Below are 27,428 nucleotides of genomic sequence, written 5' to 3'. Positions count from 1 at the left end.
TTCTTTATAACCTTCTTTATGAAACATACATCTTCTTTTTTTGTCTTCTTCTTCTTTGTGAGATGGAGTCTCACTCTGTCACCCAGGCTGGAGTGCAGTGGCAGCAATCTGAGCTCACTGCAACCTCCACCTCCCAGGTTCAAGTGATTCTCCTGCCTCAGCCTCCCAAATAGCTGGGATTACAGGTGCATGTCACCACACCCAGCTAATTTTTGTATTTTAGTAGAGACAGCATTTAGCCATGTTGGCCAGGCTGATCTTGAAATCCTGGTCTCCATACCTTCTTTCAGATCTTTACTTGTATTCCCTCCCCACAACCCTGGATAGTTCACTCCAATTCTTCACATTAATAATCCAGGAGCTAAGGCTGCAGGGCACCTTCCAACATTTCACTCCTACTCAAATCTCCTTTTTCTCCTCTTGTCTTCTTTGTCTGTGGGATGCTCTAAGTCCCCACCCCCAACCTTTGGCAGTTGGGCACCCTTTGTCAACCTGCCACACAACCTCCTTAGCCAAGCCAGCCTCCCCTCTCCTCTAACTGCTGGTTATGCATATCCCCACAGACCCAATGGTTCACCGCCATCCCTGCAGACTTACACACCTGGACCCTGTCTGTCATAACCCTATACCTCACATATGAGGGCATTCCATTTACAGAAATTTTTATACCCTCAGCCATTTAAACACCTTCCCTCCACAAACATTCACTCTTTCCAAAACCCTGAATGCAGGGCTGTTACCCTACTATAACTACTTAATCCTCGTCTATCCCTAACAGAGGCAAATCCCCCCAGACCATCCATTGAAGGCCTTATTTCCACCCAGACGTCACTCATAGCTCAGGGCCCCCTCTGCTTTAGCTGATTCTTCTCCAACCCCCTCATAAGACTCTAGGGGGAAGCCTACTTCCATCCCTGTGCAACTTCACCCTCACTCTCAACCCATCTCAGGATCATCAAAATCACCAAATAAATCACTGAATAGCGTCTTCCTCAGCCTTCAAAAATCTACTGCGATTTTCTGGCCCCCCTTTCATCTCAGCACCCACTTCCCTTATCTTCTCCCCCACCCCTCTCTGTCAGCAACACCCACCAAGTGTTAAGGGACTCCCTTGGAGAAAATGCCATGACTCCTCTCTCTCATGCTTCCTCCATCCCAGCCCTTCTTCCAACTCACAATGGCTGTTAGTGGACAGAAACTCTTTTTTCCTTTCCCTGCAAAATCACATTTCCTTCACCTCTTCCCCCACTGACATACCTTATCAGCTTCTCACTGGGGCCGCCCTTGCAGATAGCTTTTCAATATGGGAGAATGAGAAAAGCATCCGAGAGGGCTTCTCTGAAGACTCAGCTCCCATTTCCTTATGGTTTGCCACCATAACCTACAACATTTGTCCGTCCACCCCCCGTGTCTTCTTCCTTTGTGGCAGGAACTCTTATCTCTGCCTACCAACCAATTGGTCAGGAGCATGCACCCTAGTGTCTCAATCTCCAGACATTAACATCCTGCCAAACAACAGACCATCCAGGTTCCTTTAGTGACCCCTATCTCATCCTCTTCCACATGCAGTAGGCAGGGTCTGCATCTCATTCCCTTGTTAAGAGGGTTCAGCATCTCTGCCACACTCAGCACCAGAACAGCAGGTGTATCAACCTCGACGGCCTATATCAAAAAATCTCCACAGTCCTTTATAGTACCCTAGAGGACATGCATACCTCCATTACAAACCTCCAGAGGCAGATAGACTCTGTTGCTGGAGTCGTCCTCCAAAACTGGAGGGCCCTAGACCTGCTAATCACTGAGAAAGGGGGCACATGTATATGCCTCCAAAAAGAATGCTGAGGTGTTTTTTTCTTTGTATTTTTTTTGAGAAGGAGTCTCGCTTTGTCGCCCAGGCTGGAGTGCTGTGGCATTATCTCGGCTCACTGCAGCCTCCACCTCCCAGGTTCAAGCAAGAATGCTGTTTTATGTTAATGAATCTGGCATTGATTGCGACACAGCCCACAGGCTCTGTGACAAGGCTGTAGAAATCTGACTTCAAGTCACTGACTCTTGGTGGCAGGGGTCATCCCTCCTAAAGTGGATGCGTTGGGATGTCCCTTTCTTAGGGCTTCTAATCTTCCTCCTCCTAATACTAACAATTGGCCCATGCATACTTACCTTCATATCCCTCTTTATCTCCCAAAGGCTGAACTCTCTTGTCCAGGCAAACACCCAGAAACATATTGATACCATCCTTCTCCTCCACCAAGTCCAGTATTCAGGGCCTCCGTGAAAGCGACTCTGAAGTCCGACATCCACTGCTTCAAAACCCAAACCCTGATTTCAGCGCCCCTACTCAGCAGGAAGCAGTCACATAATCAACAACGCCTCTATTCATTTTATACAAAGGTAAAAGACAGGAATGTTAGCCAAGCTGTGCCATCCTGTAAACCCCTGCCATTATGGACACCCTCGCCAGGATGGAAAATTCCACTGGGGCCTAGGCCGTGGAAACAACCAGGCAGGTCCCAGGCCCAACCACCTGACCACAGGAATTTTCTCCCTTTTCAGCAGCTAGCGGCACTACACCCATCCCGTTTTGCAACACTTCCCTCCCTCCCGGCCGGACCTATAACTGCCCTAGTCTGTAAGCGGGGCTAGGACTCCTGCGCTCAGTAGTGTCTCTCTCCACAGATTTCCTCATCCAATAAACGCGTGTTACTGTCCAGCCACCCCAACCCTTGTCTCTGTCTCTTTTCTGCCTCTTAACAATCACTTATTATCAGGAAAATGCAAATTAAAACCACAATGAGATACCACCTCACTCCTGCAAAAATGGCCATAAATTAAAAATCAAAAAATAGTAGATGTTGTCGTGGATATGGTGAAAGGGGAACACTTGCACACTGCTAGTGGGAATGTAAACTATGCAACCACTATGGAAAACACTATGGAGATTCCATAAAGAACTAAAAGTAGAACTACCATTTGATCCAGTGATCCCACATCAGAGGAAAAGAAGTCATTATAGGAAAAAGACACTTGCACACACGTTTCTAGCAGCACAATTCACAATTGAAAAAATATGAAACCAGCATAAACACCCATCAACCAATGAGTGAATTTTTAAAATGTAATGTATATATATACATACATACCATGGAATACTATTCAGTCATACAAAGGAATGAAATAATGGCATTTGCAGCAACCTGGATAAAGTTGGAGACCATTATTCTAAGTGAAGTAACTTAGGAATGGAAAACCAAACATTTTATGTTCTCACTTACAAGTGAGAGCTAAGCTGTGAGGATGCAAAGACATAAGAATGATATAATAAAATCTGGGGACTCAGGGGAAGGGTGGGAAACGGTGAGGGATAAAAGACTACACATTGTGTATAGTGTACAATGCTCAGGTGACGAGTGAACCAAAAATCTCGGAAATTACCACTAACAAACTTATCCATGTAACCAAAAACCACCTGTTCCACAAAAAACATTGAAATTTAAAATAAATAAAGTAAATTTTAAAAAGAAATATATTGCTCCACATCATAACTTTGTCTTCATTGGAAATGACCTTGACATCCAATGAGCATCAAAAATAATTTTAAGATTTTCAATGACACAAAGAGTTCACCTGCAACATTTATCTTATTTATATGGACTCAATTCTTTCATTTTTAACAATTTACTTGGATTACTTCTGAAAATTGAGATTTTTTTTGAAAACTGAGATATTAGACACAGCTAGATATACTTAAACTTAGTTATTTCCTTGTTAATCAATCTTTTTAATAGCCCGTGAACATCAGGTACTCACCTAAGTAGGAATCTTAAAGGTAAATACGTAGATATTTTTCCCGTAACTCAGAAGATTCACTAACAACATTAAATTAGTCTCACTTGTCAAAAAAGGCACACAAACCAAGATTATTTTGTTTTTTCTGGGTTCATAGTTGTATAACTTTTTTTTTTTTTGAGATGGAGTTTCACTCTTGTTGCCCAGGCTGGAGTACAATGGCACGATCTTGGCTCACTGCAACCTCTGCCTCCTGGGTTCAAGCAATTCTCCTGCCTCAGCCTCCCAAGTAGCTGGGATTACAGGCATGCGCCAGCACACCTTGCTAATTTTGTATTTTTAGTACAGACGGGGTTTCTCCATGTTGGTCAGGCTGGTCTCCAACTCCCGACCTCAGGTCATCTGCCCCCCTCTGCCTCCCAAAGTGCTGGGATTACAGGCATGAGCCACTGCGCCCGGCCCCATAGTTTTATAACTTTCTATGCCAAACCTTGAGGCCTCAAAATATCCAGCAGAGACAAATATAAAATCCAGACAAAAATTTATGCTGACAATTCTGAAGGCCTTTCTATTGTTTCATTCTACCAATAATCTTAAAGGCTTTTTAAAGGTTTACCTAAGTCACATGAACTTAAAAAATGCTTTTGGTTTAATTTATGAGCGCTCTTTTATTTATAAGCCAATTTGGCTAACACAACATATAACATAATAAATGTACATACATAAACACATCTAGACATGTATACACACACATAAACAAAGATCCAGTAGTTTAACCTCAGAAGTCTAGCCATAAGACAGCAATACTAACTCACTGGTTTACATGGCTGCACTTTGTTTGCCCTGGTAGGTAATCCAATGAAGGCTATCAACCAAAATTTTTGGTAAAGCAGTTTCCATGGCAGTTTGATTTTTAAAGGCCAAACCTCCCCAGACTCTAAAGAATAGTGGGGCCAAACAGCACCACAGAAAGACGTCACATACTAATCAGGCCCAGCCCTGCTTAGAACAACAGCATCAAAGCCTGGACACATGGAATTCCATTCCAATTTCCCATTCAACAGCAAACTTAGGATTTCAAAAAACACTGGGGCCAAACAGTATTACCAGATAACATCAGTTTATCAAACTCTAATTTCCGATGATTTGCCTGGTGTGGTGGCTCATGCCTGTAATCCCAGCACTTTGGGAGCCCAAGGTGGGCGGATCATTTGAGGTCAGGAGTTCTAAACTGGCCTTGCCAACATGGTGAAACCCTGTCTCTACCAAAAATACAAAAATTAGCTGGGCATGGTGGTGGGCACCTGTAATCCCAGTTACCTGGGAGGCTGAGGCAGGAGAATTGCTTGAGCCCGGGAGGTGGATGTGGCAGTGAGCAGAGATCACGCCACTGCTCTCCAGCCTGGGTGACAAAAGACTCTGTCTCAAAAACTAAATTAATTAATACATTAAATAATTTCTCATGACTATATTAACACACACAACAATCACCAAAATACAATCCAACTGCTGCAGCAGCAAGTCTGGAGAGTGTCCACACTGAAAGAATCAGCGTGCTTCCTCTCTCCATCAGTTGGGCTTGATCGACCTACAAACAAAAATTCCTTCGTAATTTCTCAGTTGAGAACCAATCCTGTTGTCTGGTACCCACAAAAGACACTCACTTGCCTGGGCACACACACAACGCACAATTACACAACAATCCCTCAGGAGTGTCCACTCTAAAACAGGGCATTTCCTCTCTCAGCCAGTTGGCCTTGTTCAACCTACAAATGGAAATTCCTTTAAAAATTTCCCAAGTTGAGAGGAGCAGATCCTGCCGTATGGACCCACAAAGGACATTCACCTATCAGGATACAGATGTCAAATTTCAAAGGCTATTCTTCCCAGGCAATCGGGAACATAGCTGGGGCTGGCTGCAGTGTGGCCAGGGAGAGACAGAAACTCACCTCCAGCCAAAATTGGGTTGGTAGCAGCTTAGGAGAGCTTCTGAGACTCCCAGCCCTTGGCAGCCAAGCCATGAGCAATGCATTCCCAGTCAGGGAACCAAAATCTGTTACCAAAACACCAGGGGTTCAGTCTAGGTCGGGCTTCTGGCCACAAAGGAAGCCAGTCACTGAGATAATGATTACTGCAGCCTAGGAGGTAGGAGATCAGTCTCAAATCCATCTCCCTGACTGACTAAAATTAGGGGTTTATATAGCAAGGAAGAAATGTAACTATGTATGTGAAAACAGGAACTCAGGACAGGTAAGGAAGCAATTGTGATGAATGAAGGGACTGGGGTATCATTGTTTAGATGTGATGATCCAGTGAGTTTCAGTTCTTTGTTAATTCTTTTTTTTTTTTTTTTTTTTTTTTTGAGACTGGCGTCTCACTCTGCTACCCAGGCTGGAGTGCAGAGGCATGATCTTGGCTCACTGCAACCTCTACCTCCTGGGTTCAAGCCTCCTCCTGCCTCAGCCACCTAGTAGCAGGGATTACAAGCACACATAACCACGCCCAGCTAGTCTTTTCACCATGTTGATTAGGTTGGTCTGGAATTCCTAACCTTGAGTAATCCACCCGTCTCAGCATCCCAAGGTGCTGGGATTAAAGGCGTGAGCCACTGTGACTGGCCAAGTTTTAGTTCTTTAATACTTTTTGAGAGGCCTGGGAGTTCTTTCCTAAAAATAAAAAAATAAAAACTCACATAAAACCATAAGTTTCAAGCTTTGAGACAACAAGAGCCCATTTCTAGTTTATCAAAAAGAAAGCTGTCAATGAAACTATTGGGTCAGTTTCAGTCAGCGGTCCCTTAGCAGTGGAGAATTAAATAAATCAGCCTATTGTTCAATCAAAGCTGTAGTTATGGCTCTTGGAACAGAGAAGCTCGGTATCTAATGGTTGGTGAACCACAACTGCTTCAACATTGCTTATCTCGAGGCCAGTGCTTGTTTAGCTGCTAGAGATAAAGAAAACCCTTGTGGCAGTTAGAGCACAGTTTATTCTTTTTTTTTTTTTTTTTGAGACAAGAGTCTTGCTCTGTTGCCCAGGCTGGAGTACAGTGGCGCAATCTCAGTTCACTGCAACCTCTGCCTCCTGGGTTCAAGCAATTCTCCTGCCTCAGCCTCCTGAGTAGCTGGGATTACAGGCACACGCCACAGTGCCTGGCTAATTTTTTTGTATTTTTAGTAGAGACGGGGTGTTTCACCATGTTGACCAGGCTGGTCTTGAACTCCTGACCTCAAGGGATCCTCCTGCCTCTTCCTCCCAAAGTGCTGGGATTACAGGCGTGAGCCACCATGCCCAGCGCATAGTTTATTCTTTAAGTAAAAGAGTGTGTGAAACTTAATCCATGCCTCACAGTGCCTTAGGTCCTGTTTACTAATTTGGTTTTATTGCCACCAAGAGTTCATTTTGTCAGTCTCATGATCTCCATTTAAATATTAATGCTGGTCAGCTGTGTCTAAACCACAAAAGTGAGAAATATAATGAGGTATGTCTGACATCCCATCTCATCACGGCTGGGAACTCAGTTTTTGGGGGTTTTTTTGCTTTTTTTTTTTTTTTTTTTTTTTTTGAGACAAAGTCTTGCTCTGTCACCCAGGCTGGAGTGCAGTGGCGTGATCTCAGCACACTGCAACCTCCGCCTCCCGGGTTCAAGCGATTATCCTGCCTCATCCTCTGGAGTAGCTGGGATTACAGGCATCCACCATCACGCCCAGCTAATTTTTGAACTTTTTGTGGAGACGGGGTTTCGCCATGTTGGCCAGGGTGGTCTCCAACTCCAGACCTCAGGTGACCGCCCACCTCAGCCTCCCAAAGTGCTGGGATTACAGGTGTGAGCTACCACACCCAGCCAGAACTCAGTTTTTAAGGTTTCTCTGAGGTCCCTTTGGCTAAAGGGGTCAGTCCATTGAGTTGTTTGGGGGACTTGGAATTTTATTTTTAGTTCTCACAAGAGTGTACAGAATCGCTGTTACATAGAATAACTGTGTGGTTACAGGCATGGAATCAGCTGTCAGACTGCCAGGGTCGGAGAGCTGACCCTGGGCTCTGAACCATTCTACACCAAAGGTTCTTACCTGTAAAATGAGGATGAAAATGTGATATTAAAGAATTAAAGAAGAAAATTAATCTCAATGAATAGAAGATAGGATTTGAAAAGGTGGGTTCTGTAAATAAATCAAAAAAGCATGACTAGGGTGGAGGCATGATTAGGGTGGGCACCTCTGAGTATATTTAAAGTAATTCAGCTTTACAATTCATTATTTTTTCAGTTGGAAAGGCCCTGGACTAGAGCTTCGACATGTCTTCCCAAGGTGAGTGCCTTTGGTAGAGAACTCAATGTGTTTTGTTGTGAGAAGACTGTTTCCATGAAAATTGGGGTTTTGTAGGGTTTCAGCTTTTACCTTATAATAGTGAAGATTGTGGGCAGTCAGTTTGGTATTATTCACTGGGGGTACAACACGACACTGCAGCTTTTAGATAAGACTAGGCATTTAAAAATTAAACCCAATTATGGTTCTTGCTTATAAAATTCTTTAGTTTTTAGACAGACAAAAATACCTACAGATCAAATTTTATTAAAAGGTAAAAAATCTTGGGGGGAAGTTTGAATGGATGGGTTCTAGATCAGACAAAGACTGGCTGTGTATTAATAATTATTAAAGCAGAGAGCAATTGAGGCTGGATGCAGTGGCTCATGCCTGTAATCCCAACACTTTGGGAGGCAGAGGTGGGAGGATAGCTTGAGTCCAGAAGTTTGAGACAAGCCTAGGCAACATTGCAAGACCCTATTTCTACAAAAAAAATAAAAATTGGCCAGGTGTGGTGCATGCCTGTGGTTCCAGCTACTTGGGAGCCTGAGGCAGGAGGGATCATTTGAGCCCAAGAGTTAGAAACTGCCATAAGCTATGATCATGCCACTGCACTCCAGCCTGGGTGACAGAGTGAGGCCTTGTCTCTTAAAAAACAAAAATGTCCCAGGTATTTTTTTTTCCTAGCTCACAAATATGGCAGTTTTTTATTCTGTGATTTTGTTCAGAAATATTGTGAGAACTTCCACATGTAAAGTATGGAAGAGGCTTTGTCACTCTTTCTTTGAAAACACTTGAAGCATGCTGGGTTAGGCTTAGGTTTATTGTTATTGATGACCCCTGGATGGAGCGAGAAGGTCACGTGTAACGTAAGCTCATTGTGTGTTTCGTATTTTTCTTTTTTTTTATGGAGACGGAGTTTTGCTCTTGTCACCCAGGCTGGAGTGCAATGGCGCAATCTCGGCTCACTGCAACCTCCATCTCCCAGGTTCAAGCGATTCTCCTGCCTCAGCCTCCCAAGTAGCTGGGATTACAGACACCCACCACCACACCCAGCTAATTTTAGTATTTTTAGTAGAGACGAGGTTTCACCACATTGCTCTGGCTGGTCTCAAACTCCTGACCTCAGGTGATCCACCCACCTCGGTCTCCCAAAGTGCTGGGATTACAGGTGTGAGCCACCATGCCTGGCCTGCTTTGTATTTTTCAAATCTTGCCCCACCACTGTATTTGTTCTGGAGGCAAAATCTACAGCAAAGAGCACCCAGAGTAACAATGGCCCAACCATAAAAACTTTGGGATGAAAGGTTCACCAGAAAGCTTTGATAGGAATGAGCTCTATCTCAGGGACCTGGGAGTAGCCCCAGAACTTGGAGTGTGGCGTGAAGGTAGCCTCAGTGGCTCACCACTGTTTGATATTCTAGGACAAGACTTCCAAACATTTTTTCTTCCGTGAATTTTTGTTCCCTCCTCTTTCTCTGAAAACCCAGTTTCCCACCACCATTTGTTGAAAAGATGATTATTTCCCCACATTGATTATTTTGACACCTTTGTTGAAAATAAGTTGTCTGGAAATGTGAGGGCTTATTTCTAAACTCTCAATGCAATACCATTGATATTATATATAATATTATAATATTACATATACATAATTATATATAATATCAATGTACTGGGCACAGTGGCTCACACCTGTAATCCCAGCACTTTGGGAGGCCAAGGCGGGCAGATCACGAGGTCAAAAGTTCAAGACCAGCCTGACCAATATGGTGAAACCCCATCTCTTTTTTTTTTTTTTTCTTTTGAGACAGTCTCACTCTGTCACCCAGCCTGGAGTGCAGTGGCACGATCTCGGCTCACTGAAACCTCTGCCTGCTGGGTTCAAACGATTCTCCTGCGTAAGCCTCCTGAGTAGCTGTGACTACAGGTGCCCACCACCATGACTGGTTAATTTTTGTATTTTTAGTAGAGACGGGGTTTCACCATATTGGCCAGGCTGGTCTCGAACTCCTGACCTTGTGATCTGCCCACCTCAGCCTCCCAAAGTGCTGAGATTACAGGCGTGAGCCACCGCACCCGGTGGTGAAACCCCATCTCCATTAAAAATACAAAAATTAGTCAGGCATGGTGGCGTGCGCCAGTACCCCCAGCTATTCAGGAATCTGAGGCAGGAGAGTCGCTTGAACCCAGGAGGCAGAGGTTGCAGTGAGCCGAGATCGTGCCACTGCACTCCAGCCTGGGAGACAGAGCGAGACTCCGTCTCAAATAATAATATCAATGGTATTGCATATATATATAGAAAGTTTTAAAATCAGGAAGTATGTATCCATCTTTGTTCTTTTTCAAGATTATTTTGGCTATTTGGGGCCTCTTAAATTTTCATATGAATTTTAAGATCAGCTTATCAATTTCTCCAAAGCAGTTAGCTGGGATTTTGATAGGGATTTTTACTTTGTATTGAATCTGTGGATCAACTTGAACATAATTATATTAGCAATATTAAGTTTTCTGAATCTTGTACGTAAACTATCCATTTATTTAGGTCTACTTTAATTTTATTCAACAATTTTTTTTCAAAGTACAGATTATTTTGCACTTCTTTTTTTTTTTTTTTTTTTTGAGACGGAGTCTCGCTCTGTCGCCCAGGCTGGAGTGCAGTGGCGCGATCTCAGCTCACTGCAAGCTCCGCCTCCCGGGTTCACACCATTCTCCTGCCTCAGACTCCCGAGTAGCTGGGACTACAGGTGCCCGCCACCACGCCTGGCTAACTTTTTGTATTTTTAGTAGAGATGGGGTTTCACTGTGTTAGCTAGGATGGTCTCGATCTCCTGACCTCTTGATCCACCCGCCTTGGCCTCCCAAACTGCTGGGATTACAGGTGTGAGCCACCACCCCCAGCCAAAGCACAGATTTTGCACTTCTTTTGTTAAAGTTATTCATAAGTATTTTCGTCTTTTTGATGTAATTTTTTCTTTTCTTTTATCTTTTTTTTTTATCTTTTTTTTTTTTTTTTTTAAGATGAGATCTCTCTCTGTCACCCAGGCTGGAGTGCAGTGGCACAATCTCAACTCACTGCAACCTCCGCCTCCCAGGCTCAAGTGATCCTCCAACCCCAGCCTCCCAAGTACCTGGGACCCCAGGCACACACCACTGCATCCAGCTAATTTTTTGTATTTTTGGTAGAGACAGGGTTTTGCCATGTTGCCCAGGCTGATCTCAAACTCCTGAGCTCAAGCTATTCGCCCCCCCTTGGCCTCCCAAATTGCTGGGATTACAGTTGTGAGCCACAGGTAGGATGTTCTAATCTTGCTTTGTGCCTTTCTGCCCCAGACCTAGAATCAGCCATTTACTAAGAAAACTCCGGTTTCTTTTAATAGGAATTGGTATTATCAAACTATAGTTTAGGCCCTAGGTGTGCTGGTTGCTAAGGGGGTTTAATGGCTTCTGGACCTCTCAGGTAGACAGACCTAGGAAATTATTTTTAAGGAAACTGATATCTCCAAGTCAGACTTTTTTTTAATTTTTTTTTTTTTTTTTTTTTTTGAGACAGGGTCTCACTCTCTCTCCTAGGCTACAGTGCAGTGGCAGTATCACCATTCACTGCAGCCTCCACCTTCCAGGCTAAAGGAAACTTCCCACCTCAGCCTCCCAAGTAGCTGGGACCACAGGCATGTGCCTCCATGCCCAGCTAATTTTTATATTTTTCGTAGAGAAGAGGTTTCAACATGATGCCCAGGCTGGTCTCAAACTCCTGAGCTCAAGTGATCTGCCTGCCTGGTCCTCCCAAAGTGCTGGGATTACAGGCATGAGCCACCACACCTGGCCTCCAAATCAGAATTGACTACACAAGGTCACAAGGTTCCCTTTTTCTTTTTTTTGTCTTTTTTTTTTTTTTTTTTTTTTTTTTGAGACAAGGTCTTACTCCGTCATCCCCAGCTGGAGTGCAGTGGCACGTGCATGGCTCACTGCAGCCTCAACTTCCTGGGCTCAAGCAAACACCTCAGCCTCAGGAGTAGCTAGGAATACAGGCACGTGCCACCACACATGCTAATTTGTTTTTTGCTTTTTTGTTTTTTGTTTTTGTTTTTGTTTTTTAAAACTGAGGTCTCATTTTGTTGCCCAGGCTGGTCTGGAACTCCTGGCATCAAGCAATCAAGCAGTCTGCCCACATCAGCCTCCCAAAGTGCTGGGATTAGCTGGGTGTGGTGGCTCACGCCTGTATCCCAACACTTTGGGTGGCCAAGGCAGGAGGATTGCTTGATCCTACAAGTGGAGTTCAAAACCAGCCTGGTCAACATGGTGAAGGCCTGTCTCTACTAAAAATTCAAAAATTATCCAGGCGTATTGCAAGCCTGTAGTCCTACTTGGGAGGCTGAGTTGATAAGATCACTTGAGCCCAGGAGGTCAAGGCTGCAGTGACCCATGCTTGCACCATTGCACTACAGCTTGGGTGGACAGAGTGAGTCTCTATCTCAAAAACAAAACAAAACAAAAAATTATAAATGCTGGCATTACAGGTGTGAGCCACTCCACCCGGCATACACAAGATTCTTTCTTAACTTTCCTACTGTACATTTGTGGCCCCTTCTCTTACAGTGAATGCCCTGGTTCAATTTATATTCACTTGCTCTGTCCTACAATACGTGCGAAATTATTTTGAAATTGTAAACCAATGCCAATCAAGGTAATTTTTTTTTTTTTTTTTTGAGATGGAGTCTCACTCTGTAGCCCAGGCAGGAGTGCAGTGGTGCAATCTCGGCTCACTAAAATCTCCGCCTCCCGGTTTCAAGCGATTCTCCTGCCTCAGCCACCTGAGTAGCTGGGATTACAGGCACCCGCCACCATGACCAGCTGATTTTTTTTTCTTTTTATTTTTAGTAGAGACAGGGTTTCACCATGTTGGCCAAGCTGGTTTCGAACTCTTGACCTCAACTGATCCGCCCACCTCAGGCTCCCAAAGTGCTGGGATTACAGGTGTGAGCCACCGCACCCGTTGGATTAATGAGTTTTTTTAGCATGTCCCGGGTGACAGCATGGCTCGCCCCATTCTAGCCACATCTTTGCCCTTTATTAGCATGCAAAAGCCATCCTTACATGGCTGCAAGCCCCCCTGATTTGGCTTCCATTTACTGTCTCACCTTGCCTCCTCTCTCTTTTTCAGTCACACTTTGTACTCCATTCGTAGTCCTTCCTTGCTATTTCTAGAACATTCTAGTCTTTCTCAGGGCTCGGGGCTTTTGCATCAGTGTTTAACACCAGTTACTTCATTCATAAATATTTGTTTTAATTCACCAATTTAAAAAATATTTATTGTGTTTCTATTTGGGGTTTTTTGTTTTCAATCAGCCTATGTTGTGCTTTAAAGTGTCTATTTTTATAAGGCACTACTTTAGGCTTTCAAAAAGTAGTAAATAAGATAGACTAAAAGCCATGCTCTCTGGGGCTTCCAATCTAGTATGTTTGTAGAGAAGTGAAGGGAAGACAGATGGTGTCATCGACACGTGAATTATTTGGTAATTTTGAGTCACGATAGTGTTACAGAGAAAGGAACTAAAAACAGAGTAGGATAAAAGAAATTGAGAATTCTGATCTGGAAAGGTATTTCAATTTTTTTTTTTTTTTTGGAGACAGAGTCTTACTCTATCACTCAGGCTGGAGTAGAGTGTAGCGATCTCTCCTCACTGCAGCCCCTGCCTTCCCCAGGCTCAAGCGATGCTCCCACCTCAACCTCCCGAATAGCTGGGATTGTAGGTGCACACCACCACGCCTGGCTAATTTTTGTTTCATGTTGGCCAGGCTATCCTCGAACTCCTGGCCTCAAGTTATCTGCTGGCTTCGGCCTTCCAGAATGCTGGGATTATAGGCGTGAGCCGGCGCACACAGCCTGTTTTTCCATTTTTAATAGGGTGGTTAGGGTAGGACTCCCTGGGAAAGTGAGTTTTGAACAAAGGCATGGAGGGAGGTGAGGGAGTGAATCAAGGGGATCAGAAGAGGAAGAAGTGGAGACCTTCCCAGGAAGAGAGAATAGCCCGAGTGGAGATTCCTCCAGGTGTTCACAGGACAAGCAAAGAGACTGACGTAGCTGCGGGGCACTGAGTGAGGGGGAAAAGAAGAAGCGATGTCAGGAATAAATTTACAGAAGGGTACAGATTGAGTAAGGCTTGAAGGCTATTAAAAAATAAAATTTTAGGCCTGGCGTGGTGGCTCATGCCTGTAATCCTAGCACTTTGGGAGGCTGAGAAAGGTGGATCACTTGAGCTCAAGAGTTGGAGATCAGCCTTGGCCAACATGGGGAAACGTCATTTCTGCTAAAAATACAAAAATTAGCTGAGGGTGGTAGTCCCAGCTACTCAGGAGGCTGAGGCGCAAGAATCGCTTGAACCCAGGAGGTAGAGGTTGCAGTAAATAGAGATAGCATCACTGGTCTCCAGCCTCGGTGACAGTGAGACTCCATCTCAAAAATAAACAAATCAATAAACTTTTAACTGAAATATACTGTGCATGCCAAAAATAGCAAATATTTACACATGTTTAATTTAACAAATGTTCACAAACCAGCTACACTCATGGAACTCAGAGAGCACTCAGACAGAGAGAACTTAGTGGCACCCAGAGGCCTCTGTTCTCTCCCTTTCAGGCTCCGATTCCATTCCCTCAGTAGCCCATATCCTGCCTTCCAATCAGTATAGATCAGTTTTTCCTGTTGTATACTACAGTGATGAAATAATAAAATATTCTTCTGCAATTAGTTCTAATTTTAAAGATAAATTCTCAGCCGGCGCGGTGGCTCACGCCTGTAATCCCAGCACTTTGGGAAGCCGAGGCAGGCAAATCACGAGGTCAGGAGTTCAAGACCAGCCTGGCCAACATGGTGAAATCCCGTCTCTACTAAAAATACAATTAGCTGGGCGTGGTGGCGGGTGCCTGTAATCCCAGCTACTTGGGAGGCTGAGGCAGGAGAATTGCTTGAACCCAGGAGGCAGAGGTTGCAGTGAGCCAAGATCGCACCACTGCACTCCAGCCGGGATGACAAAATAAATAAATAAATAAAAGATAAATTCTCAAATCCAGATAGTAAATATGTTAGGCTGTGTGGACCCTGGACACATCTGAGCCTCAACTACCGATTCCACTATTGTGGCTTGAAAACAGCCATAGACAAGACATAAGTAAAACAATGTGGCTGGTGACTGGTGTTTCAAAAAAACTCTATTTACAAAAACACAACTGGCTGGATCTGGCCCATAGGCCTAGAGTTAGCCAATTCCTGCTTTCATTTGTAATTTTATTATTGTGAGTAGCTATGAGGTCACGCCTGGATTTCAACTTGGGAAGGGGAGGGAATCAATGGTGCTAACACTCTTCTTTGGTCTGGTTATTACCAATATTCTCCAAAGCTCTTCTCGCTACTTATACTTTTGTCAGCTTTCCCAGCTGAAGAGGATCATCATAATGAAGAAAGACAAACAAAGAAAAAAAGAAAAACAAAACACCGACATAAATTTTCTGAAGAATTATTGCAGGAACTTAAGGAAATACTTGGAGAGAACGGTTATCCTGATTTCACCACTAGGAAAACACTGGCCAACAAATTTGATTGTCCGGTTAATGTGATAAACGTAAGTTCAACCTCATATGCATGTTTCTTAGATTTCTTTTTTTTTTTTTTTAGGAAAGGTCTCACTCCAGTCGCCCAGTCTGGAGTGCAATAGAGCGATCACGGCTCACTGCAGCCTCAACTTCCTGGGCTCAGGTGACTCCCCAGCCTCAGCGCTCCCCATTTAGTAGCAAGGACTACAAGCTCCCACCACCACACTGGGCTTTGTATTTTTTGTAAAGATGGGAGTCTTGCCATGTTGCCCGGGCTGGTGTCGAACTCCTGGGTCAAGCAATGCACCCATCTCGGCCTCCCAAAGTGCTGGGATTACAGGCGTTAGCCACCATCTCCAGCCATTTCCTAGAAAATTAAAGGGCAATAAGTATAGATGGAGGTAGAAGCCAGAAGATTAGATAAAAAGGTACAGAATTCAAAGAAATGGGAGAGAGTAATCAAAATATATACATCTATACAATTAATCCTCCATATCCACTGGTTCCACGTGCACGGATTTAACTAACCACAAATGGAAAATATTTGGAAAATTTAAAAAAAGAAAATAGGCTGGGCCCAGTGGCTCACACCTGTAATCCCAGCCTTCATCCCACCACTGCACAATTAAAAAAAAAGTACAAATTTTAAAACAATACAGAATAAGAACTACTTATGTAGCATTTGTGTTATATTAGGTATTAGGTCTTGTAAGTAATCTAGAGATGGTTTTAAGGACATGAGAGGACACGCCCAGCATATATGCAAATACTACACAGTTTTATGTAAAGGACAGAAACATCATCAGATCTTGGTATCCAGAACCAATTTGAGAGAAAATTGTACACACACACACAATATGAAAAATATAGGCCTGTTACGGTGGCTTACGCCTGTAATCCTAGCACTTTGGGAGGCCAAAGTGGGCGAATCACAAGGTCAGGAGTTTGAGACCAGCCTGACCAACATGGTGAAACCCCTTCTCTACTAAAAATACAAAAATAAGCCAGGAGTGGTGGTGCGTGCCTGTAATCTCAGCTACCTGGGAGGCTGAGGCAGGAGAATCGCTGGAACCCAGGAGGCAGAGGCTGCAGTGAGCAGAGATCCCGCCACTGCACTCCAGCCTGGGTGACAGAGTGAGGCTCTGCCTCAAAAAAAAAAAAAAAAAAAAAAAAAAAAAAATATATATATATATATATATATATATATAAAGAATTAAGCAGTATATAGCATTTCATCACATAGGAAAACGGTATTATTATGTATGTATGTTTGTGAAAATACAGTGGGTATGTATTGTGAAAACTAGACTGCAGTGAGGCAAATTTGGAAGCAGTGGATGAGCTGATGCTGCTGTAGTTAGTGGTGGTGACAGTGGTTTGGGCCAGCTTGCTAGCTGTGCAGGTGGATGGGACTAATGAGACTGTAGATGTTTGAGATGGAGCTGACAAAGTTTACTATGTGTGGGATATGCTGTGAAAGGTAAGGTGGACTCAAAGGTTACTTGGATGCTTGACTTAAGTCTATGGAAGATAGGAGTTGCCTTTTACTAAGGAGGGGACCTAGGGAGGGGCAGGTGTGTCAGAGAAATCAAAGTTTACGTTTTGGACACATGTTTCACATGTCAGATAAACATACAAGTGGAAATACTAAGAGAACATTTGAATATGCAAGTCTGAAATTCAGGGGAGGGCACTTAGTAGAAGATACAAATTTGAAAATTGCCTGTTTATGAATAACGCCCTGGGATGTGGCACAAGCCCTAGCAGAGTGGTAAGGGCTTTACAATTATCTGCTGCATGAACCAATATTTGTGGACATTTTTCTGATATCATAGAATCAGTTGAGAAAATGCCTGTTAATTACTATAAAAATTGATTGAACTAGAGTTATATTTTATAACAGAATGGCAAAGATTTCCCTTGCTCTCTGTGTTCTGTAATAGTGCACAGATTTATTGGTTGCTTGAAACTTGGAAGAAACTGCCCATTAATATAAACTAGAATAAGAATGGAGATCAGGTTTTATATGAAAAAAATGCAAAAATATTGTGTAAGTAATTTCATTACTAATTTTTTTCTAATTTTTTTTTTTTTTTTTTGGAAATGGAGTCTCCCTCTGTTGCCCAGGCTGGAGTACAGTGGCATGACCTCAGCTCACTGCAACCTCCACCTCCCGGGTTCAAGCAATTCTTCTGCCTCAGTCTCCTGACTAACTGTGACTACAGGCACACGCCACCACACCTGGCTAATTTTTGTATTATTAGTAGAGGCAGGGTTTCACCATATTGGCCAGGCTGGTCTCGAACTCCTGACCTCAGGTGATCTGCCCGCCTCGGCCTCCCAAAGTGCTGGGATTACAGGTGTGAGCCACCACACCTGGCCAGTTTGAAGAATTTTTTAACTTCCATCTTGATTTCACTGTTGACCCAATGATCATTCAGGAACAGGTTATTTAATTTCCATATATTTGCATGGTTTTGAAGGTTCCTTTTGGAGTTGATTCCCAGTTTTATTCCACTGTGGTCTGAGAGAGTCCTTTATATAATTTCAGTTTTCTTAAATTTATTGAGACTTGTTTTGTGACCTATCATATGGTCTATCTTGGAGAAAATTCCATGTGCTGATTAATAGAATGTACATTCTGCATTTGCTAGGTAGAATGTTCTGTAAATATCTGTGAAGTCCATTTGTTCCAGAGTATAGCTTAAATCCATTATTTTTTGTTGACTTTGTCTTGATGACCTGTCTAGTGCTGTCAGTGGAGTATTGATGTCCTCCATTTTTTTTTTTTTTTTTTTTGAGATGGAGTTTCACTCTTGTTGCCCAGGCTGGAGTGCAATGGCACTATCTCAGCTCACTGCAACCTCCATCTGCCAGGTTCAGGCAATTCTCCTGCCTCAGCCTCCCACGTAGCTGGAATTAGAGGCATGTACCACCACACCAGGCTAATTTTGTGTTTTCAGTAGAGACTTGTTGGCCAGGCTGGTCCTGAACTCCTGACCTCAGGTGATCTGCCTGCCTCAGCCTCCAAAGTGCTGGGATTACAGGTGTGAGCCACCATGCCCAGCCATCCTCCACTATTATTGTATTGCTGTCTATCCCATTTCTTAGGTCTGGTAATAATTGTTTTATAAATTTGGAAACTCCAGCTTTAGGTGCATATATATTTAGGACTGTGATATTTTCCTGTTGTACAAGGTCTTTTACCATTATATAATGTCCCTCTTTGTCTTTTCTAACTGCTGTTGCTTTAAAGTTTGTGTTGTCTGATAAAAAATAGCTACTCCTGCTTGCTTTTGGTATCCATTGCCATGGATGTCCTTTTCCACCCCTTTACCTTAAGTTTATGTGAGTTCTTACATGTTAGGTGAGTCTCTTGAAGGCAGCAGATATGTGATTGGTGAGTTCTTATCCATTCTGCAATTCTGTATGTTTTAAGTGGAGCACTTAGGCCATTTACATTCAATGTTAGTATTGAGATGTGAGGTACTATTCCATTCATTGTGCTATTTGTTGCCGTATACCTTGGTTGGTTGGTTGGTTGGTTGGTTGGTTGGTTTGTTGGGACAGAGTCTTGCTCTGTTGCCCAAGCTGGAGTGCAGTGGTGCAGTCTTGGCTCACTGCAACCTCTTCATCCCCGGTTCAAGTGATTATCTCCTGTCTCATCCTCCCAAGTAGCTGGGATTACAGACGCCTGCCACCATGTCCAGATAATTTTTGTATTTTTAGTAGAATTGGGGTTTCGCCATGTTGGCCAGGCTAGTCTCAAACTCTTGACCTCAAGTGATCCACCTGCCTCAGCCTCCCAAAGTGCTGGGATTACAAGCATGAGCCACTGCACCTGGCTATACCTTGGTGTTTTTTTGTTGTATAGGTCCTGTGAGATTTATGCTTTAAAAGGCTATGTTTTGATGCATTTCCAGGATTTATTTCAAGATTTCAGAGCTCCTTTTAGCAGTTCTCGTAGTGTGGCTTGGTAGTGGCAGATTATCTCAGCATTTGTTTGTCTGAAAGACTATATCTTTTCTTCATTTATGATGCTTACTTTCACTGGATACAAAATTCTTGGCTGATAATTGTTTTGTTTAAGGAGGATAAAGATAGGGCCCCAATCCATTCTAGCTTGTAGTTTCTGGTGAGAAATCTGCTGTTAATCTGATAGGTTTTCCTTTATAGGTTTCCTGGTGCTTTTGTCTCATGGCTCTTAAGATTCTTTCCTTCATCTTAACTTTAGACGAACTTGATGACAATGTGCCTAGGCGATTATTTTTTGGGATGAATTTCCCAGATGTTCTTTGAGCTTCTTGTATATGGATGTCTAGGTCTCTAGCAAGTCCAAGGAAGTTTTCCTTGATTATTCCCCCAAATAAGTCTTTCAAACTTTTAGATTTCTCTTCTTCCTCAGGAATGCCAATTATTCTTAGGCTTGGTCACTTAACATAATCCCAAGCTTCTTGGAGGCTTTGTTCATTTTTTCTTATTCTTTTTTGTCTTTGTTGGATGAGATTAATTCAAAAATCTTGTCTTCAAGCACTGAAGTTCCTTCTTCTGCTTGTTTGATTCTATTGCTGAGGCTTTCCAGAGAATTTTACATTTCTCTAAGTGCATCTATTATTTCCTGAAGTTTTTATTGTTTTTTATTTATGCTATATATTTCACCGAAGATTTCTCCCCTTATTCCTTTTATTAGTTTTTTCATCTCCTTAAATTGTACTTCACCTTTCTCTGGTGCATCCTTGACTAGCTTAATAACTAACCTTCTGAATTCTTTTTCAGGTAAGTCATGGATTTCTTTTTGGTTTGGCTCCATTGCTGGTGAGGTAGTGTGATTTTTTGGGGTGTGTTAAAGAACCTTGCTTTCTCATATTACCAGAATTATTTTTCTGGTTCCTTCTTATTTGGGTAGGCCATGTCAGAGGGAAGTGCTAGGGCTCAAGGCTGCTGTTCAGATTCTTTTGTCCCACAGGGTGTTCCCTTGATGTAGTACTCTTTCTCTTTTCCCAGGGATACGGCTTCCTGAGAGCCGAGCTGTAGTGGTTGTTATCTCTCTTCTGGATCTAGCCACCCAGCATGTCTACCAGGCTCCGGGCTGGTACTGGGGGTTGTCTGCACAGAGTCCTGTGATTTGAACCATCTGCAGGTCTCTCAGCTGTGGATACCAGCACCTGCTCTGGTGGAGGTGGCGGGGGCGTGAAATGGACCCTGTGAGGGACCTTAGTTTTGGTTTTTTAATGCACTATTTTTGTGCTTGTTGGCTTCCTGCCAGGAGGTCCCATTTTTGAAGAGAGCATCAGAGTATTTGGGGGCATCTCCCGGGCCCTTCAGGAGGAATCTACTTCCTTCAGAGGGTCTGTGGGTTCTCTCAGCTTTCCTGCTTTATTCCTGCAGTAGTTCTGGAGCAAAATTTCACCATGCGAGACTCCACACACTGCTCTGTCTGTCCATGTGGGAGCCACAATCTAGTCCTGCCTCTTGTCCGCCATGATCTCTCAATTCTTCAATCGAGTTAAAACTTTAAATGCCAGGCAGCTGAAGCACTGGCAGTGGCACAGTCGTTTCTGTAAGTACACATTCTTATAGTATTACCATTTTTTTTTTACATTTCTGAATTTCCAACTTTCTCAATTTTGGTATTGCTTATTAATCACTTTCCATGCCCATCAAAGGACAGGCTTATGAAAGGGAGTTCCTGGAAACTGGCGATTTAAATTGCACTGCATTGCACTGAGCTGCCTGTGTTTACAGAAAGTGCCCCTATTGTAAGCAGGAAGCAATCATGACTAGGGCAGGAGCATAGGAGGCCCTGTGATATATGAAAGCAGGCACTTGCTTTTTTTGGTTAGACTCTCATGAGCGCTGCCTCCCACTGGCTCTATAATCTCTGACAAATTCTTGACTCTCCTAGTCCCTTTTCTGTTGCTTAGAACAGAATATCTGAAATTGAGTGATTTATAAAGAAAACATTTATTTCTTATAGTTATGGAGGCTGAGAAGTCCAAGGTCAAGGGGCTGCATCTGGTGAGAGCTTTCTTGCTGGTGGGGACCAAGGTGGTACAGGGTATCACATGGCAAGGTGGCTGAGGGTACTAGCTCAGGGGTCTCTTACTCTTGTAAAGCCACCAGTACCACTCCCATGATAACCCATTAATCCATTAATCCATGAATGTGTTAATCCATTCATGAGGGCAAAGTCCTCGTGATCCAATCACCTTTTAAGGCCTCACCTCTCAGTGCTGCCATGTTGAAGATTAAGATTTTGGGTTTTTGTTTTTTTTTTTTTGAGATGGAGTTTTGCTCTTGTTGCCCAGGCTGGAGCGCAATGGCACGATCTCACCTCACTGCAACCTCTGCCTCCCCAGTTCAAGCAATTCTCCTGCCTTAGCCTCCCAAGTAGCTGGGATTACAGGCACGTGCCACCATGCCTAGCTAATTTTGTACTTTTAGTAAATACGGGGTTTCTCCATGTAGGTCAGGCTGGTCTCAAACTCCCGACCTCGGGTGATCTGCCCACCTCGGCCTCCAAAAGTGCTGGGATTACAGGCGTGAGCCACTGCACCCGGCTGAAGATACAGTTTTATAAAACAAAAGTATCTGAGACAGATCTTAATCAATTTAGAAAGTTTTGTCAAGGTTAAGAACATGCCTGTGACACAGCTTCAGGAGGTCCTGATGATATGTGCCCAAGGTGGTCAGGCCACAGCTTGGTTTTATACATTTTAGGGAGACATAAGGCGTCAGTCGATACATGTAAGATGTACATTGCTTGGGTCTGGAAAGGCAGGACAACTGGAAGCAGGGGCTTCCAAGTCATAGGCAGATTCAAAGATTTTCTGATTGGTAGTTAGTTGAAAGAGTTATTATCACTAGAAAGGAATGTCTGGGTTACCATAAGGAATTGTGGAGACCAAAGTGTTGTCATGCTGATGAAGCCACCAGGTACCAGATTTCAGAAAGAATAGACTGTAAATGTTTCTTATCAGACTTGAAGAGTATGTTCTATGTTTCTTTTTTTTTTTTTTTTTTTTTTTGAGACAGAGTCTTGCTCTGTTGCCCAGGCTGGAGTGCAGTGGCACGATCTCAGCTCACTGTAAGCTCCGCCTCCCAGGTTCATGCCATTCTCCTGCCTCAGCCTCCTGAGTAACTGGGACTACAGGTGCCCGCCACCACGCCCGGCTAATTTTTTGTATTTTTTTTAGTAGAGACAGTGTTTCACCGTGTTAGCCAGTATGGTCTCGACCTCCTGACCTCGTGATCCACCTGCCTCAGCCTCCCAAAGTGCTGGGATTACAGGCGTGAGCCACCGTGCCAACCTTGTTCTATGTTTCTTATCATACTTGAGGAGTCTGTTTTATCAGTAATCCCAAAAGAAAGGAGGATATAATGAGGCAGGTCTGGCTCCCCTTTGCCATCAAGGTCTGAACTAGTTTTTCAGTTAACTTTGGACAGCCCTTGGCTGAGAGGAGGGGTCCATTAAGATGGTTAGGGGGCCTTAGAATTGTATTTTTGGTTTACAGTTTCAAGATGAGTTTTGGTGCGGACATTTAAACCATAGCACTCCTGCACCTCAGTTTTCTCTAAAATATGTGTAATTTTCTGTGTCATAGGTGCTTGGTTCATTGTGCCTAGTCATGGTTTTGTTTTAAACAATTATCCTGTGTGTGGATCAAAGATCCTTGTAGCTTCAGTGCTCCTAATAGCCTAAAGCAATTCTGAATTTAGTAGCACAGGGCATGGAAATATAAAAATGAGAGGTTCCTGTTAGATTATGCAAGTAACTTACCCTGTAGCCTGAACTATAAGAATTACCTCCCACCGGGCGCAGTGAGTGGCTCACGCCTGTAATCCCAGCACTTTGGGAGGCCGAGGCGGGCGGATCATGAGGTCAGGAGATCGAGACTATCCTGGCTAACACGGTGAAACCCCGTCTCTACTAAAAATACAAAAAAAATTAGCCGGGCTTGGTGGCGGGCACCTGTAGTCCCAGCTACTCAGGAGGCTGAGGCAGAAGAATAGCATGAACCTGGGAGGCGGAGCTTGAAGTAAGCCGACATTGCGCCACTGCACTCCAGCCTGGGCGACAGAGCGAGACTCCGTCTCAAAAAAAAAAAAAAAGAATTATCTCCCTTATTCAAACCATAGCTTCTTGGGATACAAAAAGCATTTTCTCATCTCTGCCTCCCTCAAAGCCTGAATAATTTGGGTATTTACATATTATCCTCTTTCTAGGGGAGAGAAAAATAAAGATTAGACAAACTGAATGAAATAACTAGGGTTATTCTAAATATATATATTTGGTCTTCTGCTGTTTCCTGGCATGCAATTCTCAAAATACTTAGAATCTCCAAAGCTATGTCTTTTTCTACACTAATGAGTTGACTGATGGGTAGTAGACCCTAGTAGCTTCAGGATGAGAGCTGTAAAGATCCAAGCAGGATTAGAGGGTTGGGACTTTCAGCCCCACCCTCCAACTTCTGGGGAGGGGAAGGCGCTGATGGTTAAGTTGATCACCAGCAGTCGATGGTTTAATCAATCATGCCTGTGCAAAGAAGCCTCCGTTAAAAAAAAGAAAGAAAGAAAGAAAGAAAGAAAGAAAGAAAGAAAGAAAGAAAGAAAGAAAGAAAGAAAAAGGGGAAAAAAAGTGGGTTGGGGGAGCTTCCAGATAGCTGAACATGTGGAAGTTCCTGGAGGGTGGCTTGTCCAGGCAGGGCATGAAAGCTCTGCACCCCTTCCCCCATATCTCACCCTATGAATCTATATCCTTTGTAACAAACTGGCAAACATATGTGATTCCCTGAGTTCTGTGAGCTGCTCTGGCAAGTGACCCAAAAAGGAGGTCACAGGAGCCCCAACCCAAAGCCAGTCAGTCAAAAGTTGTAAAAGCCCAGACTTGCAACTGGCATCTGAAGGAGGGGCAGTCTTGCAGGACTGAGCCCTCGACCTGTGGGATCTGACAGTGTTTCCAGATAGGCAGTGCTGGAATTGAATTGGAGGACACCCAGCTAGTGTGCACTGCAGAACTGATTGCTTGCCTTGTGTGTGGGGAAACACATTTGCTCACAGTAGTCTTTCTGTGACTGTTGTGGTATGAGAGCAGAGGAAAAATGGTTTGTTTCTTCTCCTCACAGAGTCATACAACAAATATATGGTCAATAAATAATTGAAATAATTGCACTCTTTACTTGTGACCCTTGAACCCAATGTATGTAAGAATTATGTGCATATATGCAACAGAAATGGTATCAGAAAATACATTATTAATTCCTCCTGGTGGAAGAGCATGAGTAAAGTAGCAGGGTTGTAGGAACAATCCACGTCTAGGTGGGACAGCTGGGAGCCTCTTCTGTAGCACAGAGTGGGTCTCAGTAAGCAAGCAGGAGAAGATTGCATATAGGTCACAAGTAGGTTGGAGATAGATTCCGGACAGCCTAGGTTTACACGTAAACCATGGTGTCACTGTCTCCAGTGAAGGAGGTTATGGTTCTAGAAATGCATGATGCATGACCTCTGGTATCATATGTGCAGTTCTAGGGAGATTGTCTTATTTTTTATAAGCCTTAATGTCTGAAGGCAAGTCAGGGACTCTGTTTTAAAAGGCTTAAAAAGAAAAAGCCTCCTCCACTAAGGAATGCATAGAGGAATATAATCAGAGAAGTAGATTTGATAATACAATATTATCTTTTCCCTTTAGAACTGGTTCCAGAACAATAGAGCCAGACTTCCACCGGAAGAAAGACAAAGAATATTTCTTACTTGGAAAAAACACGATTTCCCAGTCCAAGCCCGTCCATTTTTAAGCCTCCAGGAAACCCAGGCTGCAGCTTCCAACTATGCCATAGAACAGAGTTTTTCCTGTGCCAAGAGGGCTCTGATGAGAAGACCTGGTTGCTTCCTTCTGGAGAAACAGAGGATTGCCTGTCAACAGATGGGCTACAGTTGCTTCTCTTTGGAGAACCAAGAGACTCCCAGTCAACAGGTGGGCTCCATGTGCTCTTCTCTGGAGAAACAAGGGATTCCCAGTCAACAGGTGGGTTCCCAGTGCTCCTATCTGGTCGCAGGTACTGAAAAGCATCCAGGCTATGCTTTGGAGTATGGAGGTGACACAGGAAGTGAGCATTCTACTGCCTATCGTTTTCTCAGCTACAACTCTGCAGAATGCCTTCATCCTCCCCCATCTTCTGTGCCATATTTTCATGGAGAAAGGACTGAAACCAGGGAAAGCCAGCATGCAAGTCCCTTCCTTTTGGATTACGCTCAAGGTGCATATGGGGTGAAGAAAGACCATTGCCTTTGCTCATTCTGTCTCTCACTGCTGCGAGAACAGCAGCAGAATGATTGGCAGTATCACCCACAGCAGCACCAACAGCCTCAGAATTACTCAGAGGGGATGATGTTGCAGGAACAGCTGCCGATGGACTCGGGTCCTTGGGATCTAGAGAAGCAGTGGTCCTCGGCTCAGTCACAGCTGCAGAGTCAACTGCCTCAGAATAATGGAAAGCCGTTGTGCTCTCAACTGCAGCACGTGCCTCCCCAAATAGCTGCCGACTCACCCCTGCTGCCTCTGGGGCAAGATATGCAGGAAGGGGCTTCAAGCAACTCAGGACTCAAATGCAGCAGTTTTAGGTTGAGGGGTCTACACGGGCCTGCCACAGGAACCCAAGGATGCAGCTTTGCAAAGTATTGCTAAGTGTCACAGAACCATAGCCACAGGTCAAGCCCACAGTAACCCACACAGCAGGCCAAAGCAAAGCCGTCTCCAGAAGCCTCCACATAAAAAATAAAAATAAAAATAAGTAAATAAATAAATAAAAATAAATTTTTTTAAAAAAGCCAGCTGAGGTGAGGTTGTTTCAGCCTAAGGGTTCATGACGAGAGCCTGGGCAATGTGGTGAGACCCCATCTCTAAAAAAAAAAAAAAAACTTTTTAAAAAAATTAGCTGTGTGTGATAGTGAGCTCCTGTGGTACCAGCTACTCAGGAAGCTGGTTCAGGAGGATCACTTGAGCCCAGGAGTTCAAGACCAGCCTGGGAAACATTTCTCAAAAAAAAAAAAAAAAAAAAACATTTAAGCCAGGCACAATGGCATGTGCCTGTAGTCCCATTTAACTGGGAGGCTGAGATGGAAGTATCACTTGAGCCCGGGAGGTGGAGGCTGCAGTGAGCTGTGATGGTTCAACTATACTCCGGCCTGAGTGACTGAGTGAGATCCTGTCTCAAAAAAAAAAAAAAAAAAGTCTTCAGGAAAGCTCCATGAGCTGTTGGTTCCTTCTTGTAGAGAAGCAGTGTCCACATGCACTATAGCTCCTGAGCTCCTGACCATATACTTTATGGTGGCCTGCAGAAGCTTGACTCCACAGAGTATGGATTGAAAAACCAACAAATGCTGGGCGGGGCGGCTTAGCTGGGTGTGGTGGCTCACACCTGTAATCCTAGCACTTTGGGAGGTCAAGGCAGGTGGATCACATGAGATCAGGAGACTAACCTGGTCAACATGTCAAAACCTGGTCTCCACAAAAAATTCAAAAAATTAGCCAAGCATGGTGGCGTGCGTCTGTGGTCCCAGCTACTCAGAGGCTGAGGCACACAAATGGCTGAACCCAGGAGGAAGAGGCTGCAGTGAGCCAAGATCGCACCACTGCACTCCAGCCTAGGCAACAGAGTGAGACTTTGTCTTAAAAAAAAAGAAAAATACATATATATACATAACAAAATAATCATATATATGGAGGGAAAGAGCATGTAAAGGTAATTATGT

The 27,428-nt window shown here is 43.7% G+C and overlaps 1 protein-coding gene across 1 annotated transcript; it reads left to right on the top strand.

Moving 5' to 3' along the window:
* Positions 1–8,077: 8,077 nt before the first annotated feature.
* Positions 8,078–26,384, top strand: CPHXL2 (cytoplasmic polyadenylated homeobox like 2). The gene is made up of 3 exons (XM_031002649.3): positions 8,078–8,090; positions 15,396–15,706; positions 25,366–26,384. Exons 1-3 carry the CDS (start codon positions 8,078–8,080, stop codon positions 26,359–26,361), a joined length of 1,320 nt encoding a protein of 439 aa, XP_030858509.3. The 3' UTR covers positions 26,362–26,384.
* The last annotated feature ends 1,044 nt before the right edge of the window (positions 26,385–27,428 follow it).

The sequence above is a fragment of the Gorilla gorilla genome, chromosome 18 (genome assembly GCF_029281585.2).
Source record: "Gorilla gorilla gorilla isolate KB3781 chromosome 18, NHGRI_mGorGor1-v2.1_pri, whole genome shotgun sequence".
In the NCBI taxonomy this organism is placed as follows: domain Eukaryota; kingdom Metazoa; phylum Chordata; class Mammalia; order Primates; family Hominidae; genus Gorilla; species Gorilla gorilla.
This window is presented reverse-complemented; position numbering and strand designations above follow the sequence as displayed.